Source organism: Balaenoptera physalus (assembly GCF_965194825.1).
Source record: "Balaenoptera physalus genome assembly, chromosome: 15".
Taxonomy (NCBI): domain Eukaryota; kingdom Metazoa; phylum Chordata; class Mammalia; order Artiodactyla; family Balaenopteridae; genus Balaenoptera; species Balaenoptera physalus.
In genome coordinates this window covers 75,404,691-75,424,065 of record NC_138894.1, presented here as the reverse complement: position 1 = coordinate 75,424,065, position 19,375 = coordinate 75,404,691, and the positions used below count along the sequence as shown (strand labels likewise).

Here is a 19,375-nt window from a genome sequence, read left to right as displayed (position 1 = left end):
GACAGTAATTATAATGAAAAGTCAGGAAAGGTAGAGAATTGTTGGGCAAACATTTATGGAGGCATGGGTTTTGGAGGCGAAAAGGACTTGAGACAGTCTTTCTAGTTCAAGGAATGTGTGAGGACTGGCCCAACTAGAATGTCAAATATATATGGGGAATGATGGGATCAGATTATGGAGGTTTGAACACTGAGCAAAGGAGTTTTTTGAATGGTTTAATAGCCATATTAGGTTTTTGTACAGGGAGATAGTTTAATGAAAATACTATAAGAAAATTAGTTTTTCATCTGTGTGCAGGAAGAATTAAGGTAGAAAAATGCTAAAAGATAGATTCACTTATCTAGGCTTGAGGTAATTGTTTATTCTCTGATAGGACATAATTTACTATGTTAATTGAAACATTTTACAGTAGATACTAAACATTTAAGAAATTGTAGCTCTTGCACATTAGTATAGTTAAGAATAGACATGTAGCCATATGAATATTGAATATGGAATGTGAGGTGATAACTTGAATTGTCTTCCAAAGAGAAATACTAGGCTACTTAAAAGATTTCAAAGTATTTTCATGTGCTTTTCCTTGTTTATCTTTCTGATCAACAATTATGCTTTTATGTAAGATATTGAGCATGTTGGAGTGGGATGTAGGAAGGTCTTAATGGGACATGTTGAGCACTTTAAGTAAACATGTTTAAGTGGTAAGAAGTGGCAAAACTTCTTAGTAGGAAGGATTGGAATTGAGTGCGTTCCTATGAAGAGCAGGGAGTGATTGGAAAGAAAGAAGAGTGGTAGGATTTTTTTTTCCTTGAAAAATCTTTTGAAATGAAAAGGAGTTTTATTCCCCTGCTAGGGAAAAATGGAGAAGACCTAATGGTAATGTTCTGTTGTATCAAAGTGGGATTCTATTTAATAACCCAATATATTAAAGATAACATTGAAAGGAACACTTGAAGTATCTTTAATTTCACATAGTAAATCTCTTTGATTAAATGCTTTTTATTTGAGAGAAAATTTTTTCAGTGTCAGTACTATGAGTCACCTTTTCATTTATAGGACTGTCACCAGACCTGCAATCCATGGAGCAGATTCGGAGAATTATGAGACCCACTGATGTCCCTGATACAGGTTAAGTATATAGAGAAGTTTAATCAATATTTAATGTAAAATCTTGGCATATTTGAACTTAATTATATTTAATGGAAGTAGGATTGTATTGTGTAATAAATAATAGAGCTTTTTTTGTAGTCAGTAAACTAACTACAGATTACTTGGAATAATACAAAATATTTCACTTTCCACTAATACTCCAAAGTACAGAAGTTTTAAATTTTATATATAACCATAATATGGTTCTGTCAAACTTACTTTTTCACAAAAGTTCTGCTATTGAGTCCCCTTACCTTCCAGTCTTTCTAAATTCCTTTATTCATATCAACATTGGTTATGTTCTTCAAACAGTTGTTAAAAATTAGTCGAAAGTTTTTTAATTAAAATAGTCTTTCTTAGCCAAGGTTACAATTACCTTCTTTTAAATTATCTAGTAGTTTTCTGTTATTTTCTGTATCATCTATATTTCAGATTTTTAGAGGTCTTAAGGCTCTTGAGACAGAAGGCTCTAGAGATGTGTGGTTAATGTTATGAAAATTGTGAACATTTATGTGAAAAAAAATCTGAAAATTGACTATGCAGACATTGAGAATAACTTTCAGATTTTCAGTAAAGCAAATAAAACAGAAGCAAATAAGTTCCAACTGAGGATAAATTGCTGTGTTGATTAACAAATGAGCCTAATGTAATTTTATAAATAAATGCTAGGTACAGTTGCCACTTACCCTGACTTTTCTATTGGCTTTTAAATGATAATTATTCATATTTGAGCACTGGTATATGTACCAATTACAGTGTTCATATCATAAAATACCATGAAGACCTATGAATTGAATGCAGTTAGTGTGTTGTTTCCTCAGTTCAACTTTTGCTTAAAACATCAGTACCTTTGTGTGTGACATTTCTGACAACCAATGTGTGCAGTTTTTCCATACCACAGCCAATTCTCCAATACCATGTGGGTATCCGGCAACTCATTCCAATTCTGACACTAACCCCTGAAGTTAGCCCAGACCCCACAGGTTAAGGGCTCCATTCCACAATTCTGCTCCCACTTCAGACGCCAGCCTCAAGTGGGGTCTCCAGGAGAACCACACTTCTACCTGGCAGACTACAAATTCAGAGGTTCCCACAACCACTTCCTCAGATGCTTTACTTAGACATGTACCAGTTTATTATAAAGGATACAATTCAGGAACAGCCACATGGAAGAGATACACAGGGCAAAGGTACGGGGAGAGCCCTGTGTTGGTAGGTGAACAGCTCCCACACCCTTTGGCATCAGCGTGTTCACCAACCTGGAAGCTGCCCAAATCTAGTTGTTCAAGGGTTTTTATAGAACTTCGTTTCTAGCCCTCCACTCTCACCCCTCCCCAGAGGTGGCGGGTACGGAGTGGGAGGGCTGGAAGTTCCAACTCTCTAACCATGTGTTTGGTCTTTGTGCTGACTGGGTCCCATGGTGAAGTTTCTGGGTCCCCCCCAACCCACCTAGGTCCCCTCATTAGCATAAACTCAGATGTGATGGAAAGGAGGCTCCTTATGAACAACAAAAGACACTTCTATCAGGAAATTTCAAGGGTTTTAGCTTTGTGCCAGGAATGGGAACAAAGACCAAAAGTATTTTTATTATATCACACTGTCATACTGTTAAAAGCATTAACAAAAGCAAAATTGCCCTTTCGCTCAGTTTCTACCAGGCTTTAAAAAAAAAAAGAAACAAAAAAAAACTTACATTATTGGATTAATTGTCCCATTGTTATTTGTGTAGTCAGACCCACCACGTATCTACTGTATTCATCAGTTCTCAGCAAACTTTAATATCTAAAATGAGGATTGCCTAGAGTGCCATAGGGTCTAGAAATCCTATTATACATTAGGAACATCATATATATGTGGGGGGAAAGGTCTTTTAGCTTACTGGTAAGAGAATTATTTATTGGTAGTTTTGTAAAGGAGAATTGATTATTCATCAAATAGGGTTGGGCTGGATGGTACTTACTTCATTTCCCACTCGTAAGAGCCAAAGACTATAGAAAAGTAAGCATTAAAAAATATTTGTGAACCAGTGCCTGAGTAAACCATGGCCAAACCTCTAAATTGGATTGTTAATAACAGGCATCTGGTTGCTTGTTTTCAAGTGTGATTGTACTGTTTTGCTCGGTGTACTAAAGCATACTGAAAGTGTAATGATATCACTCAGAATGCTACTCGTGACTATACAGCAACCATTATAAACAGTTGTATAGATCCTCTATTATCAGTAAGCCACCAACATATTGCATATTGCAGTAAGTTGTCTCATAACTTACTTGAGTAACACGATGTTTTTGTATTGATTATAAAAAGAAAACATGCATTTTTCTAGATTTTGATTGTAATTATAGAATATATTTGACCAAACCTAATAGGAACTAGTATTTAAATAATAGGGTATTTATTTAAAATAAGGTACAAGGTACAATATAAATATCAAGTCATTCCATCTTCAGCGTTTCTGTTGTTGGTATAGTTCAGACATAAATCAGTTTTAAGGATGGCACGTTAGGTTTCTCTTTTTATCATATTTTAATGGGAAGTTTCCGAGATGCTAAAAACAGTCATTTTGAGCTTTCATATTCTCTGTAATCTTTAGAAATTTAATTCATAAATTATGTTTTTTGAGACAGTAGCCTAATGATTATATTGCTTATTCATTAGGGAGTGGATTATAAATATTGAACCTTGACTCTGAGATTCTTGTCTCAATCCATTAAGATTAAGGAACGCCACATTGTTGTTGCTACGATTATTTGATTTTGTATGCATCTAGGCTGTTGCATTTTCCAGATAATTCCAAAAGCAACTACATTCTAGTTTTATTGTCACATTAAAATTATAGAATAATATCTTGACCTCCTCACTGCTTCTTCTGTGGAAACAGACTGGAAAGTATGAGCATTATAGAGCAGTGTGTGTGTGTATTTAAAGAATCAGCTTCTGATTCTTTAGAAACCAGAAAGAGCTTTTAAACTGAGACCATCCCAATGGATTTTGTATGCTGGTGGATTTCTTAAAACATCAAGACAGGAGTTTAGGAAATAATGATAGAAATTAAGCGTGCATTGCCACGATTTCTACAGGGTGTTTTAGGTACTTCCCCTATCAAGACAAGCTGTACTGTGACTCAAAATGAAGATCTCCTTTCGTGATAAGCTATATTATGAGGTATATGGATTATCAAAAAAAACTTTAAAGCTGACTCATTCTAAAACAGTCTTCCCTTAGTACCATAGTTCTTAGAAAACTAAATGTCACCGTCTCAACATCCACCCTTTCTTAATCTCACTACAACTTGACTTTACCCTCTCTCTTACCCTCAACCATCAAGATACTGCTTTCATTACAGTCTGATAATCTAATTGTAAATAGCATAGGTTTTTGTCCTAATCCACTTGTTCATTGTACTTGAAACTTAACCATTTCCTACTTCTAGATAATTCTTACCCTTTCAGGAGATCCTACTATTCTAATCTCTTTCTTTTGTTTTGGCTATTCCTTCCCAATACTTTTTGCTCATTCCTTCTCTGCCTGCTTATTAAATGTTTGATTCCTGAGTTCATTTACTGGTCTTCTTACTTTACATTCCCAAGATGGTCTCAGTTCCTTCTAAGATTTACACTACTGTTAGTAAGATGAAGATACTTAAATAAATATTTTTAGCTCTGACCTCTTTTTTTAAGCCCAAAACATTCTAAAGTCAAGGATCTGATATGATTTTGTTCCTCCATATACTTTATTTAAATCTTCCAGGCCTTTGTAGAAAATGTTTTCTTCCCTCAAATTGATCTATAGATCAAATGTAGTTCCAATGAAATCTCGATTAGGTCCACAGAATTTGACAGACTGATTCAGAGGTTTATATGTGGAAGAACAAAGGATTAAAAGTAACCAAGACAATCCTGAAGAAAAATACTAAGTGGGTAGGCCTACCAAATAGAAAGATTTATTTAAAAGCTCTAGTGTGTAATTGGCTCAGTGTTAAATAAAGTAGATTAATGGAATAGACTACAGCACCAGAAACAGGATAGTTAGCTCTGTAAGGAAAGGATGAACTATTCAGGAAATGCTACTGGGTCAATTGGTTATCCATACGGAGAAACTATAGACAAAAGACGAACAACCTTTTCCAATATCATATGCGTTAGAGTGAGCCATGCACACGTCTTATCTGTGGAATGGGTTGGCGAGTACTGCCTTAAGTCAGGCACAATTGTATTTGCATGGTTCCTTTAACAAAAAATGGCTAAGTTTGATAGGCTGGGATACTAGGGGGCAAGTGATTATTACTATTTATTAAAGGGTAAGAGGACAGGAGAAGAAATGTGATGTAGATATACTTTATTTTATAAATTTTGTTTTTTTCATTGCTGTGTTCTTATTCTTTAAAGGGTTGCTCTGTGATTTGCTGTGGTCTGACCCAGATAAAGATGTGCAAGGTTGGGGAGAAAATGATCGTGGTGTTTCCTTTACTTTTGGAGCTGATGTAGTCAGTAAATTTCTGAATCGTCATGATTTAGACTTGATTTGTCGAGCTCATCAGGTATGAAATACAAAACTTCTGGATGTTTTGATGTTTATTAACTTCACCCAGGTGTACTCCTTTTATTTTTGAGGAAATTGAGATCCAGGAAAGCTAATTATACAAGGAAAGCAGTAGAAGAGGTAAAGCCTATACCTTGATCTCACAATTAACAGTCTAATGATTAGTTAACCCTTTCTCACCCCCTCTAAGGGGAAAGGTTTCAAAGGAATATATTTTTGTAGTGTATTGCAATACTAACAAATTTTTCAGTTCTTGTCTGAAGCTTTCTAGAAATATTTGACCCCATTTTAATATGATAGTTACATATTATGGATAAAAATCAAATGAACTGTGTGGATTTTGATAAGAACAAACCTCACTGTAAAAAGACAATTGGGGAAATTCAATTATAGGCTGGGTATTAGATATCAAGGAGTCGTTGTTAATTGTTTTAGCTCTGTGGTGATACATATTGCTATGTAAGAAGGATGTCCATATTTTTCGAAATGCCTCCTCAAATACATAGGGTAAGATGATGTATTTAGGGTTTGTTTTAAAATACATCAGCAAGACGCAGACATAGAGAATGGACTTGAGGACACGGGGAGAGGGAAGGATAAGCTGGGAAGTAGTGAGAGAGTGGCATGGACATATATACACTACCAAATGTAAAATAGCTAGTGGGAAGCAGCCACATAGCACAGGGAGATCAGCTCGGTTCTTTGTGTCCACCTAGAGGGGTGGGATAAGGAGGGTGGGAGGAGATATGGGGATATATGTATATGTATAGCTGATTCACTTTGTTATAAAGCAGAAGTTAACAGCATTTTAAAGCAATTATACTCCAATAAAGATGTTAAAAAAATAAAATACGTCAGAGAAAAGCGGGGGTGGATAAATGAAATAAATGTAGCAAGGTCTTGGTAATTATTGAATCAGGTTGGTGAGTAATTGGGAGTTTATTGAACGCTCTCTAGTTTTGTGTATATTTGAATTTTCATTTAAAAAAAATACATGTACAATTTAGGCGTATTTGGGGGTTTTTTGTCCTTCACCGATTATATACTCTTTAAGGAGGGAATTGTGACTTGTTGGCCTTTGAATATCCATTGCCTTGTGAATTTACTGACATATTGTAACATGTAGTTAGTGTTTGTTGAATAAAATAACAAAAGCTTATTTTAACAATATATCAAGTCCTCATGCTCTCTAGAACATAACTAATTTAAAATACATTGAAAAGCATTTTTTAAAATCTTTTTTTGCTACTTTTTTAAGTATTTGAAATTTGTAAATATAATATTTAAAGATTCCTTGTTATTTCTTTAAGGCAAAATTTGTTAATTATATGCTATTCTACAATACTCCCCTTTTTTCTGTGGTTTTGCTCCCCATAACTCTTGACTACTTCTACCTTCTTTATGTGATCCTATGTGATAACCAAGTTGACAGGCTTCTCATTTTCTGCACGTGTTGTATATCAAATGCCTTTTTTTCCATTAAAATTTCCTAGTTCAATTAAGTGAAGTTATGTCCCCAAATCCTTTGCTTTTGGCATAGTTGTTTTTTAATCAGTGAACATTGTATTTATAGTTTAGGTAATTAAAATAAGTCTTCCACAAGATAACAGGGCAGAGTTGCTGAGTTTCCTAATAAAATATCCACTGATAATCAGTTTTTTCAGCTATAGGTCTCTGTTCATTTGTCTTTTCAGAAATAGTGATGATTTTTAAAAGGTTACTGAGCTACCTTAGTTTGCATGATCTTTTTCTAGACACCCCTAAAATCCTGTTCTGCTTATTTTCAAACTTATTGTCTCTAAAACTAAGAGATTTATGATGGGAAACAACACAAACTACAGATATTTCCTTTTTTTAAAACCCTGTTCTTTTAGTAAATATGTGAATAAATAAACAAATGAACGTGCAAACCAAGAACTAAACGGACATACTGAGTGCCAAGCAGTATGCTGAGCTGGAGTAGATAAGGTGGACAAAGTCTTAACAGAAAAGGTTAATATTTAAATTTTACCGTGAGGTAGTAACAACCGGCACATGTACCTGATACTAAAGTAGGAATTATGTAAAAATGTAAATAATTGTGGAAGTGCTCTCTCCAAGTATTGTAGGATAATTTTGCTTAATCAAAGAATACCTAGAAGACTTGAGAAAGTATTCTTGCCTACTACAAATAAATAGAAAATATTTACATGTCATTGCATACCTCTCAGATCTGTAGACTGGGAAACATAAATTGTTTAGTTCACTCAGGAATTGACAACAGATTCTAGAAATCATGTTAAATCATTAAGGAAAGAGTTACACACATAGAAGTGTAATCTGTAGGCAGCTAATTTTTAGTAGCGTGATCTGTGTAAAGTAAGCTCAACTTAGTAAAGTTTTCAGTGTGTGGCTATGTAATACTAATAGGAAATTAGAAAGTGGAACAAAAATCAAGCTTCCAAAACAAAACAGGGTTTTGGTTTTTTTTCAGGTCTTTGTCACATTAATCTTAATATTGATGGTTGAGAATTTCAAAGAACACATAAATAAGTGTGTTTTTTCTTTTGACTTTTCCTTTGCCAGGTGGTGGAAGATGGATATGAATTCTTTGCTAAGCGACAATTGGTAACCCTATTTTCAGCCCCAAATTACTGTGGCGAGTTTGATAATGCTGGTGGAATGATGAGTGTGGATGAAACTTTGATGTGTTCATTTCAGGTATGATGTAATATATAAACTTTTAACAACTAGAAATCTCTCTTTGTTTTTTAATTGAAGCATAGTTGATTTACAATGTTGTGTTAGTTTCTGGTGTAAAGCAAAGTGATTAAGTTATACATATATATGTATTCTTTTTCGTATTCTTTTCCATTGTGATTTATTACAGGATACTGAATATAGTTCCCTGTGTTATACAGTAGAACCTTGTTGTTTATCTAATTTATATATAGTAGATTGAATCTGCTAATGCCAAACTCCTAATTTATCCCTCCCCCACCCCTTTTCCCCTTTGGTAACTAAAAGGTTTTAACAACTAGAAATCTAATTAAAACTATTGTCAGAAGAATTTTCTTTCAGATCGTGTTCTTTCCTTGAGTTAGTATAGAAAATCAGTTTTGTTCAGAAGTAAAATCACTCATAGACTCCTTTAGAGATTTCTATTTTCATTCACAAACGCTCCAGTCTTTTTGGTATATATCCCATAATTAGAGTTTTAGGAAACCTGAGTCGTGTCAGTCATTCTTGATGCAGATGTTTAAATTGTTAAATTCCTGTATGAATCCTTAGATAGTGGCTTACCTACTAAAAGAATGTAAATTCAGTGAATAATTTAGATTTTGTTTTCTTCTGCAAGATGAATAGGTAGGACAGGCATTGAGTGGAGAGAGTTACATTATGAACTCCGATTAAAATAATGTAGAATATTTACCTAAGAAAAACTTTCCAAATAATCTTGAAGTATCAATTTGTGAATATAGAGACATTTACATTTTAAAAAGAGACCAGCTTTAGCTTTAGTGTGCTCCTTAAAATCATTCTTGTTCATGGACTTGTCACTTTAATACTTAGCTTTTTGCAAAGGTTATTTTATGTCCTTAACATCACACACTGTATTTCTCTTTTTAAATGTAGAAGGGGTTTGTTTCTATCAGTTAGTAGACTTGAATGCTAAATGTTTGATTTCTCATTTTACAGTTTAAACATAGTAACCAGGCCTTATCCTTCAACAGTTGCCATAATGGAGTTGTATTAATATATTTCCCCCCCACCACTGGGGCACTATGGCACTCTGAATAAAAATGCTTATGAGTCTTTTCTACACGTTTTTTATGTAAATACTGAAATTCTCTACCTAAAATGTAGGTTAAAGCTCTGTTTACACCCACAAGAATAAACATAATTTTTAAATGTCAGATAGTAACAAGTGTTGGTGAGGATGTGGAGAAGTTGGAACCTTATGCATTGATAGTGGGAATGGAAAATGGTGTGGCTGCTTTGCAAAACAGTTTGGCAGTTCCTCAAAAAGTTAAACATAGAGTTTCTATATGACCCAGCAATTCCACTCCTAGGTATATACCTGAAAGAATTGAAAACAGGTACTCAAATACATGTATATGCATATTCATAGGAGCATTATTTATAATAGCCAAAGGTAGAAATAACCCAAATGGCCATCAGCTAAAGAGTGAATAAACAAAATGTGGAATATCCATAAAATGGTGTATTGTTTGGCAATTAAAAGTAATGAAGTACTGGGAATTTCCTGGTGGGTCCAGTGGTTAGGACTCTGCACTCTCACTGCCAAGGGCCTTGGTTTGATCCCTGATTGGGGAACTAAAATCCCATAAGCCGTGTGGCATGGCCAAAAAAAAAAAAAAAGTAATGAAGGACTAATATATGCTACAACATCAAAATCATTATCTTAGTGAAAGAAGCCAGTCACAAAAGACCACACGTTGTATGGTTTCATTTATTTAAAATAGCCAGAAAAGACAAATCAAAGAGAAGGTAAAGTAGTGATTGCTTGGAGTTGAAGGGAGTTTTAGGGGAGTGGAGAATGGAAATGGGGAGGGAGTGATTGCTTATGGGAACAAGGTTTCTTTCTGGGGTGACAAAAATATTCTAATGTTAGATTATAGCAGCGGTTGTATAGCTGTAAATATATTAAAAATTGTTGACTTGTTACATTTTAATGGGTGAACATTATGATATCTAATTTATATAGCTTTTTTAAAATAAAAGATCTGTGTACACATAATAAATTAAGATCTGAAGAGTTTGTGACAAATAACCCTCTAAATAGTAGAAGAATTATGATGAGAACCTAGGTGTTTTGACTCTTAAACTAGTATTCTTTCTTCGTCATAGAGATACACTAGTTGGAAAATTTTTTTATTGATACTTAAATCTAAGGATTGGGTAGTTCCATTCCAAAACATGACTGCCATTTGAGATGTGATGTCCTATCCAGACACTTCAGAAGCATCAATCCTAGCCTTACTATCAATTTCACTACATTCTAACCCTGAAAACCAGTAAAATCCATCTATGCTGTAAATGATAACTCTGTATCACTCAAAATATTGTTTGCCAGAATAGCCAATTCATAGATTATGCTAATAGCAATTTTAGAGCATATCTAATAATTTCATTTCATATAAAATGAACATTTATTGGCTTGTTCCTTCCCCCAATAAAAAATAGCAAATGGTTATTGAATGTCTTCTCTAGTTAGGAATAGTATACAAGAGAGTAGCTATTTATTGTAACTGCTACTATTTATTAAGCACTTAATATACACTGAAATTGTACTGAAAAAAAGGGTAAAACAACCAATTCCCTAATCCCCCGAACTCTGAAGTCAAAATATACAGGGGGAAAAAAATTGAAAGAAAGTGCATTGTGCCACATTTCATTCTGCACAAAGAATCAGCATTTTCCAGTAACACCTGAAGCAAGAAAGTAGGCCAACAACATACAAAAATGTTAATGGTGCTAAGAGTTAGAATACAGAAGCAAAACAATCAAACTTAAAAATTATCATCAGAAATAAAAATGGTTAATGCCTAGGTCCTAATAAAAAATATAAACCAAAAAAAAAAAAAAGGATTGGGTAGTTGATGGGATTTGTGTACTTGAGCTTTTGTACAGCAGAAAATAACAACATTGTAAAGCAACTATACGCCAACAAAAAAATAAATAAAATTTTAAAATTATCAATGGAATGACCAGTAATAGCAATATTCAGACATTTACTGTACTCTTTAAACGTGAGAAATGTTTGTGGAACTTTGCTGTTTTCTTCTACAGTTTTGTAATTGATGTCATTTATTGAAAAGCCCACTATTGTAACAGTAATTTCCTTAAACTTATTGTACTTGAAAAAATAACATTGTTATTAAATTATTTACTTTAAGATATTGAAACCATCTGAAAAGAAAGCTAAGTACCAATATGGTGGACTGAATTCAGGACGTCCCGTCACTCCACCTCGAACAGCTAATCCACCGAAGAAAAGGTGAAGAAAGGAACTCTGTAAAGAAACCATCAGATTTGTTAAGGACATACTTCATAATATATAAGTGTGCACTGTAAAACCATCCAGCCATTTGACACCCTTTATGATGTCACACCTTTAACTTAAGGAGACGGGTAAAGGATCTTAAATTTTTTTCTAATAGAAAGATGTGCTACACTGTATTGTAATAAGTATACTGTTATAATATTCAACAAAGTTAAATCCAAATTCAGAATTACCCATTAAATTTACATCTTCACGTATCACAGTTTTTAAAGTTGAAAAGCATCCCAGTTAAACTAGATGTGATAGTTAAACCAGATGAAAGCATGGTGATCCATCTGTGTAATGTGGTTTTAGTGTTGCTTGGTTGTTTAATTATTTTGGGCTTGTTTTTGTTTTGTTTTGTTTGTTTTTGCTAAAATAATGGCAAATTCTTTAAATTTTTTCCCAGACATTTTAAAAAGTGAAATGTGGGAAGAGCTTTAAAGACATTCATCGACTATTAATTTTCCATTGCTTATTTACTTATGTACCTGTTTGATCTTACTAAGAAAACTTATGCCTCATTACAGTAAAAAGGAATTTTAGAGATATTTTTAAAAAATATGCAAACTGTCCAATCGAGTGATTTAATCAGTTTGGGCAAACATTACAGCTGATAGTGAATATTTTGCTTTATACAGAAATTGCCACTGATTTGGATTTGTGCACTCTAATTTTAACTTATTGATGCTCTATTGTGCAGTAGCATTTTCATTTAACTTTAAGATAAGGCTCATTTAGTATACCCAACTAGTTGGTAATGTGATTATGTGGTACCTTGGCTTTAGGTTTTAATTCGCACGAAACACCTTTTTGGCATGCTTAACTTTCTGGTAACACCCTCACCTGCATTGGTTTTGTTTTTTGGTTTTTGTTGTTGTTGTTGTTGTTGTTTGTTTTTAGATCCACAGAACATGAGAATCCTTTTTTGACAAGCCTTGGAAAGCTGACATTATCTCTTTTTTCCTCCCTCTGTACGAAGGATGTATTTAAATGAATGCTGGTCAGTGGGACATTTGTCAACTATGGGTATTGGGTGCTTGACTGTCTAATATTGCCATGTGAATGTTGTATACGATCGTAAGGCTTATGTCACTAAAGATTTTTATTCTGATTTTTCATGATCAAAGTTCATATGATATTGTATAGACATGCTTTGTAGTGAACTATAGTAGCAATAATTTCTGTACATGATCAAGGGTTTATTGCAGCATTTCTTTTCCTGTTCTCTCTCTCTTTTTTTTTAAGGGTAGTATTTACAAATGACGAGTAGAAAAGTCAACATAAAGATTTTAGAAGGAGAACTTACAGGACACAGATTTGTGATGCTTTGGATGCAGCACTTTTGGATGTGATTCTAAAAGCTTTTATTGAGCGTTGTCAAATTTGTAAACTTCATAGGGATGGACATCATATTTATAAATGCCCTTCTATAAGTGCTACCATAGATGTGAAATTCTTGACCTTAATATCGTCTTTGAAAATGTTAAATTGAGAATTCTGTTAACTTACGTTTTAAGAATTGGCGTATTACTGCAAGAGATTTGATTTTCAGCACAGTGCAACGTTCTTTCAAATGCATATGTCTTTTTTTCTAATTCCATTTTGTTTTAAAGCACATTTTAAATGTAGTTTTCTCATTTAGTAAAAGTTGTCTAATTGATATGAAGCCTGACTGGTTATTTTATTCCTTTTTTTTTTTTTTTCCTTTACAATGAGACATTTAAACACACATTTTATTCAAATAGATTTTAATGTCTTTGACGCATACTGAATTGGTTCTTCTTTAAAACTGTCCATGTACTGCATATGATGTATTAGGTTAGGTCACACAGGCTTTTTATCTAATGTGATTTAAGTATCTTCCTAAGTGAAGAGTAAGTTGAGCAATTTTTTATAGAATTTTAGATGTACTCTTACCAGCATAGTGTGAAGCGGGTCTAGAAATAAGCCTTTGGAAGGAGACAGGGCAGTCTTTTATTAATCTTAGTAATAGTCAAAACACATTAATTTGGATCCTACATATTGGGTTTTTGTAGTAATTTAGCCAGGTCAGTACTGAATATGAAAAAAATAGTCACTAATTAAGCAAATTAATATTGGTCACTGAATTTGAAGAATAGAAATTTATCATGTTTTAAAATTATTCAAGCAGTCTTAAAATACTTTAACAGCTTCTATTCATATAATGTGTTCATTACAAATATTATTTGCTTGGTAACTCTGCTACTTGAAATAAATAAAACATTCTTAGGAGAAAAATATCCTATAATTCTAGTGTCACTAATTTCTGTTGTTCTTCCCTGTTGCTAATTTATATCATTTTTCCTCTCTGATGTTTAATAATTTTCTATATTCAAATTTATCTTTATTCTAAACGTCATGACATTCAGAGTCATTAAACACACTAGGTAACTGACAATGTGATGGACCACATGGATTATTATGGTCATTTCTGTTCTTGAATGGAAAGAATCAACTACAAATTGCATTTGAAGCTTTAACGTTCATTATTTTAATTTTGCCCGGGGACCAATTTTAATCATGATCAGCAAGACAGGTTTGTTCAAAATGTTGAGTCAAAATACCTGCAAGCAGAATTTTAAAGTTTAAAATGTGGCTAGTTGGAAGTATAAGAGGTTATAATAGGCCTTTAAAAAAAAAATTTGTCTAAGGGAAAACCAGGAGCATCTTGAGATGTGTCCCTTAAGAGTATATAAAAGTGTATTATATTGAGCCAAGGAACTTAAATATATCTCCATATATAAGTTCAGGTACATTCCTGTGTCTACTTGGCAACTGTAACTTCTGAACCAAAAGAACAAATTTTTTTCTTTCACATCTTTACACTAAAAATGTGTTTAGAGAAGGAAAATAGGCTTACTTTACTCTTGCTGCCCTGACTCAATCGACCTCTTCTCTTCCTTGTAAATCCATCCCTGAATAAAAGCTGTGCCTGAGAAAACACTTAATAGCCTGACTATACCAGTGCCCTCACGTAGAAATACTCTATCCCTTTTTTGCTAGTAGATTTCAGTGTTCTGTAATTTCCTTAAACAGCTAAAAAGTGGTTAAAGGGAGCTTAAAGTGACAGGATACCTTGCAAAATCAACAGCAGTTCAATAAAACAAATTGATTTCCATATAAGTATACAATGAAAGTTTTATTATCTTTATTCTCTTTATAGTGTTTCAACAAAAGTGAAATTTAGATACAGTGTAGAAATTTTGATCTCTTGTTCAGTTTTATCTGTACTTTTGAATGCCAGAATTTCTAAATAAATCCCCTGATTAGAAAAAAATTTTTTAATAAGAAATTTTCATTATTTTCCAATCTTAGTGTAATTTAACATCAAACTCCAGTTTACATGGACCTAATGCAATAATAGACTTTGTTGTGTCCACATTTCAAAACATGAAACATGTGCAAGACAAAAAATAACATTCTTTTTCCTTCTCATCATTTCTATATATTTTGGGGTTTTTTTTTGTTTTTTTAAAAAAGATACAAACAATCTTGAAGTTTACCTTTTTGGACTTAAGGCATAACATGAAATTGCACATTATTCTAAAGCTTAATTTTGAAATGAATTCTATCAAACCCTGTTTGTGTTTACATTATTTAAATTATATAGTATTTTATTTCTGTTCTTGCTGTAAATTCTAATGCTGTTCATGGATTGTGCATTTCCTGTGCAATCAGTCTTTGCCTCTTGACAGTTATTAACAGTGCAGTATAGAATCCATATACTGAGCTTTCAGTTTCTTTTTTTTTTTTTTTTTTCAGTTTCTTAGTTATCATTTCAGTTCAAAGCATGTTGCTTAATTGTGTGGAAGATCCAATCCATTTTTGTTGTCCAGCCACCATAATGTGCATCATTCATTTTATGAAATATTCCAAAGCCTCTTGCTCAGTTTTATCTAAAGCTAGGGTCTTTCAAATGTATGCAGTATCATGAAAAGATTGTAGTTCTGGCATTCCAGAGCCAAGCATCATTGAGAAAAGATTTATGAAGAGATTGGCATGCTGCCGAATAGCTAGATAAGCCTTGTAACACATCTCCTGAAACCTCTCAAATTCTCTTGTCTTTGTGCATTCTTGGGCTCCTTTACTAATCACTATTAAGAAATCTTGGGTCAAAACAAATGGCACACGCTCTCGTTTATAACCAAAATTTTTCTTCTTGTGATCCAAAAAGTGTCCAAAATCTATATGAAACAGTTGTCCATCATCTTTAACCATGATGTTACTATTGTGACCATCTCCAATTCCCAAAATGAAGGTAGCAACACAATACCCAGCACATGAACATGTAAACAGATTGATGGCTGCATCATATTTCTCCCTTGTTCTTGTCTTTGAGCCACTGACGTAGTGTGTGGCTGTTGAACTGCAGGGCACCTTTCAGGCCTCCTTTAGACTGAATTTGCATAATGGTGAGAATTTCTCACCACCTCAATAAGTCCCACACAGTCACCAATTGACAACCATAAGGTAACATTTGAAGATCAAAACCTTGATTTTGTCAGATATTTTCCATAATGCAAATCATTTGAAGTGTTAGCATATCTTGCCATAAATCATCACCATTTTTAAAGATGATCTCGTTCTGAAAGTAATTCTGACGTGATGTCTGGGTTCTCCCAATTCAACCACAGTGGCCTTTTTGCAGAGGACATAATTCGACACTGTTCAAGCTTGAGATTTCCCAGCTGATGAGCAGGGTTTAAAGGCAATAGAAAGCCCTGAAGAGCATCCATGAAATCTAGTAGCCGCATTTGCTCAACTAAAAACTTCATCTGTACCTTCCGTGTTTCATCCTTCTCTTGTTTGAGAATGTCAGTTAATGAGCTCTTCCCATAGCTTCAACCTGCCTGTTCAGGTGTTTGAAATACACCCCACATGCACAGCAATAGGACTCCAAAAGCAGGCCAAACCTCTGTTTTATTGTGCATCTCAGATTTTAAATGCCAAAAGAAAAAGTGCCTAATCCTTTGATTAGTCAATGCTTTTTTGAGTAAAAATCTCACAAGTAGGTTATCCAAATACTGTTCATATTTTAGGACCTGTACTAGCGGAATTAGGTACTGAGGAAGTTTGTCATCTGTTAAATATTTTTCTAAGCATTGAACAGCAAATCCTCGAACCATGAGATCTGGGTAACTTGCAGTCCAGAAGCTCCATAGCCTGTTGAGGTTTGATTGGAGGCCAGTCGTTTACCAAGCAGTACATCTGAGCTACTTCATCTCTAGAATTCCATTTAACAGACAATTTGGGTAGAATTTCAGGGATAGTTACACAATAGTGTCTGTGGCTCAACAGAAAATCTCTTGCTCAGTGATTTCAGATAGAGGATCTCGTGTACAAATTGCTTGGAGCGGTTATCATTTTCTCAATTCATTGTCTAGCTAGGCTGTTACTCAGTCCTGCATGGGAATAACTAAATCCTGCTTATCGGGATACAGACCAGTTGGCATGCTCTTCAATCACTGACATATCTGGAAACTTCACCACACTGCCGAAACCAGTCAAACTCCAACTCTAAACATGGAGTTTCTTTATTTGGATTTGATCCAGTAACACCGATAGAGTTCAGCAAATCTTCTAGTCCATGAGGTACTGGCCAAAGATTCAAAGCCATTTTTCCAGATACTAGAGTTCATCTGTGTAATCAAGTTTATATTTCCCCAGGCCAATGGACAGTGTTCCTCTTTAGCACCCTTTCGGCCTTTAACAGAACAAATGGAAAGGCAAAGTCGAGCAGCATGAGGAAGATCAGGAATGTATATATCGTAATTCAGCCATTCATTCCACCTGGGACTGGAACAAGGTACTCTTGTGTTCACAAGAGTGTTCACATTATCACATAAGGGTTCTCCTCCATGGTAGATACCTGTTCTAACATAGATCTTGTCAATGTCTCGAATATTTACATTCACATAGGTTGCACAAAGAATTTTTATTCTGAGTGCACTATTTATAACCCAAAGGGATTTTGTAGATGTTTCTCCATTCGTATATGGTGTAGCTGTGGAGATGCATCTGGAATAAGATGGCATTGTAAAACAGTCCATTGGCAGTTGAGAGTAGAGCCTTTCTTTAGCCATCAGCATCAAACTGGGCATCCTCCCAAGCATTATACAGCTTCTTATATACTTATACTAACTCAGAGGATATTTTTCTACGAAGTATTCGTCACATCCACACACTTTTAAATATACTTGCCCTGATATTCTAAAATACAGAGTTTCAGTTGTTCAGATGATAGCAACATACTTTGAATTTTTTTCCTGATTGCTTCAGCAATTACTTGTTCTGGCACACAGTTATGGTTGATTTTCAGAGTATACTTCTGCTTGTCATTATTTGGAGAAACTATTACCCAAATCACCACTATTATTTGCCCTTTATCCAATTTATTATGTATGTGCTTTGGCAGTTCTCGTGAAGATTCTACATTTGGATGATAGACATACATTGCCCCTCCATGAGGTGAATTGAGATCCCTAAGATCCACAGCTTCTTTACAAACATTGAGAATATTTCTTCAAAGTCCTGTACTTCTGGATCTTTAACCATATCGAATTCACACACTGGCATGCCAACGGCAAAACCAATTTCTCGGTTGAGGATCTTTTCTTCATGGTTGCCTACTGGTTCAATTACTTTATTATTTATTGATTGATTGATTTTTACTTTTATTTTTATTTATTTATTTTTTGGCTGTGTTGGGTCTTCGTTTCTGTGCGAGGGCTTTCTCTAGCTGTGGCAAGCGGGGGCCACTCTTCATCGCGGTGCGCGGGCCTCTCGCTATCGCGGCCTCTCTTGTTGCGGAGCACAGGCTCCAGACGCGCAGGCTCAGTAGTTGTGGCTCACGGACCTAGTTGCTGCGCGGCATATGGAATCTTCCCAGACCAGGGCTCGAACCCGTGTCCCCTGCATTGGCAGGCAGATTCCCAACCACTGCGCCACCAGGGAAACCCTCAATTACTTTTAAAAAGGGTTGAAAAAGCTTAAGGTCACAAAGTCGTCTTGTTTCATGAAAAAATTCTTCCCCTTTCTGCTTCTTGGGTAACACGAAAATGTAAGGAGATTCATCTTGAAGAAGTTGGTGGCGAGGGTATTTTCTCACTTCTTTAAATAGTTCATGTTTTATAGTTATTAGTGTAGCCTCACGGAGGCATTCTGAAGTTACTATCATCCCATTAGGTAGTAAACATTCTACTAGGAGTCTTGGCATCAAGTGGATGCCCCACAGTTCACCTGATGATGGTCTTGGAGGCATTGTTCTGATCCTTTACAAGTTTTACATATAAAAGTACTTTGCAGAATTAGATGCGTGGCTGTCCCAAAGCAGAAATGCTCGGGGCTCCTCGAACCTCCGCGGCTCTAACCGCATCGGGTCCCAGCCCCGCGGGCGGCCAGCCCCGCCTCCCAGCCCCCCTGTCCCTCTGCTCCGGAGCTGCCCGGCCAGGCCCGAGCCCTGCCTCCCCAGCGGCCCGGCGGCAGCAGCCCGAGACCTCAGCGGCCGCCTAGAAGATTTTTGAAGTCAAAACTTCCTTCAGCTACCACCTCTTACATTGGTTGACTTATTAAATCATAAACTTATTTAATTTCTTATTATTTTTTCTTGTACAGGTT

At 34.8% G+C, this 19,375-nt stretch overlaps 1 protein-coding gene and 1 pseudogene across 4 annotated transcripts in view; one reads left to right on the top strand and one right to left on the bottom strand.

The window, feature by feature from the left end:
• PPP1CB (protein phosphatase 1 catalytic subunit beta) overlaps positions 1-13,401 on the top strand; it is a 36,797-nt gene extending 23,396 nt beyond the window's left edge. For 2 of the 3 annotated variants that reach the window (XM_082426166.1, XM_082426167.1), the window contains exons 6-9: positions 1,054-1,125; positions 5,535-5,686; positions 8,254-8,388; positions 11,589-13,401. In XM_082426166.1, the coding sequence (XP_082282292.1) occupies positions 1,054-1,125; positions 5,535-5,686; positions 8,254-8,388; positions 11,589-11,693 (464 nt within the window). In that variant the 3' untranslated portion in view covers positions 11,694-13,401. The remainder of the gene's footprint in view (positions 1-1,053; positions 1,126-5,534; positions 5,687-8,253; positions 8,389-11,588) is intronic. The other variant, XR_014253752.1, reaches the window with a different exon arrangement.
• A 2,119-nt stretch (positions 13,402-15,520) lies between these two features.
• Positions 15,521-19,019, bottom strand: LOC309643920 (phosphatidylinositol 4,5-bisphosphate 3-kinase catalytic subunit alpha isoform pseudogene; annotated as a pseudogene). Its single transcript has 2 exons — positions 18,998-19,019; positions 15,521-18,429 (listed from the first exon to the last, which is right to left on the bottom strand). The product of its transcript is annotated as a phosphatidylinositol 4,5-bisphosphate 3-kinase catalytic subunit alpha isoform pseudogene (transcript).
• Positions 19,020-19,375: the final 356 nt, after the last annotated feature.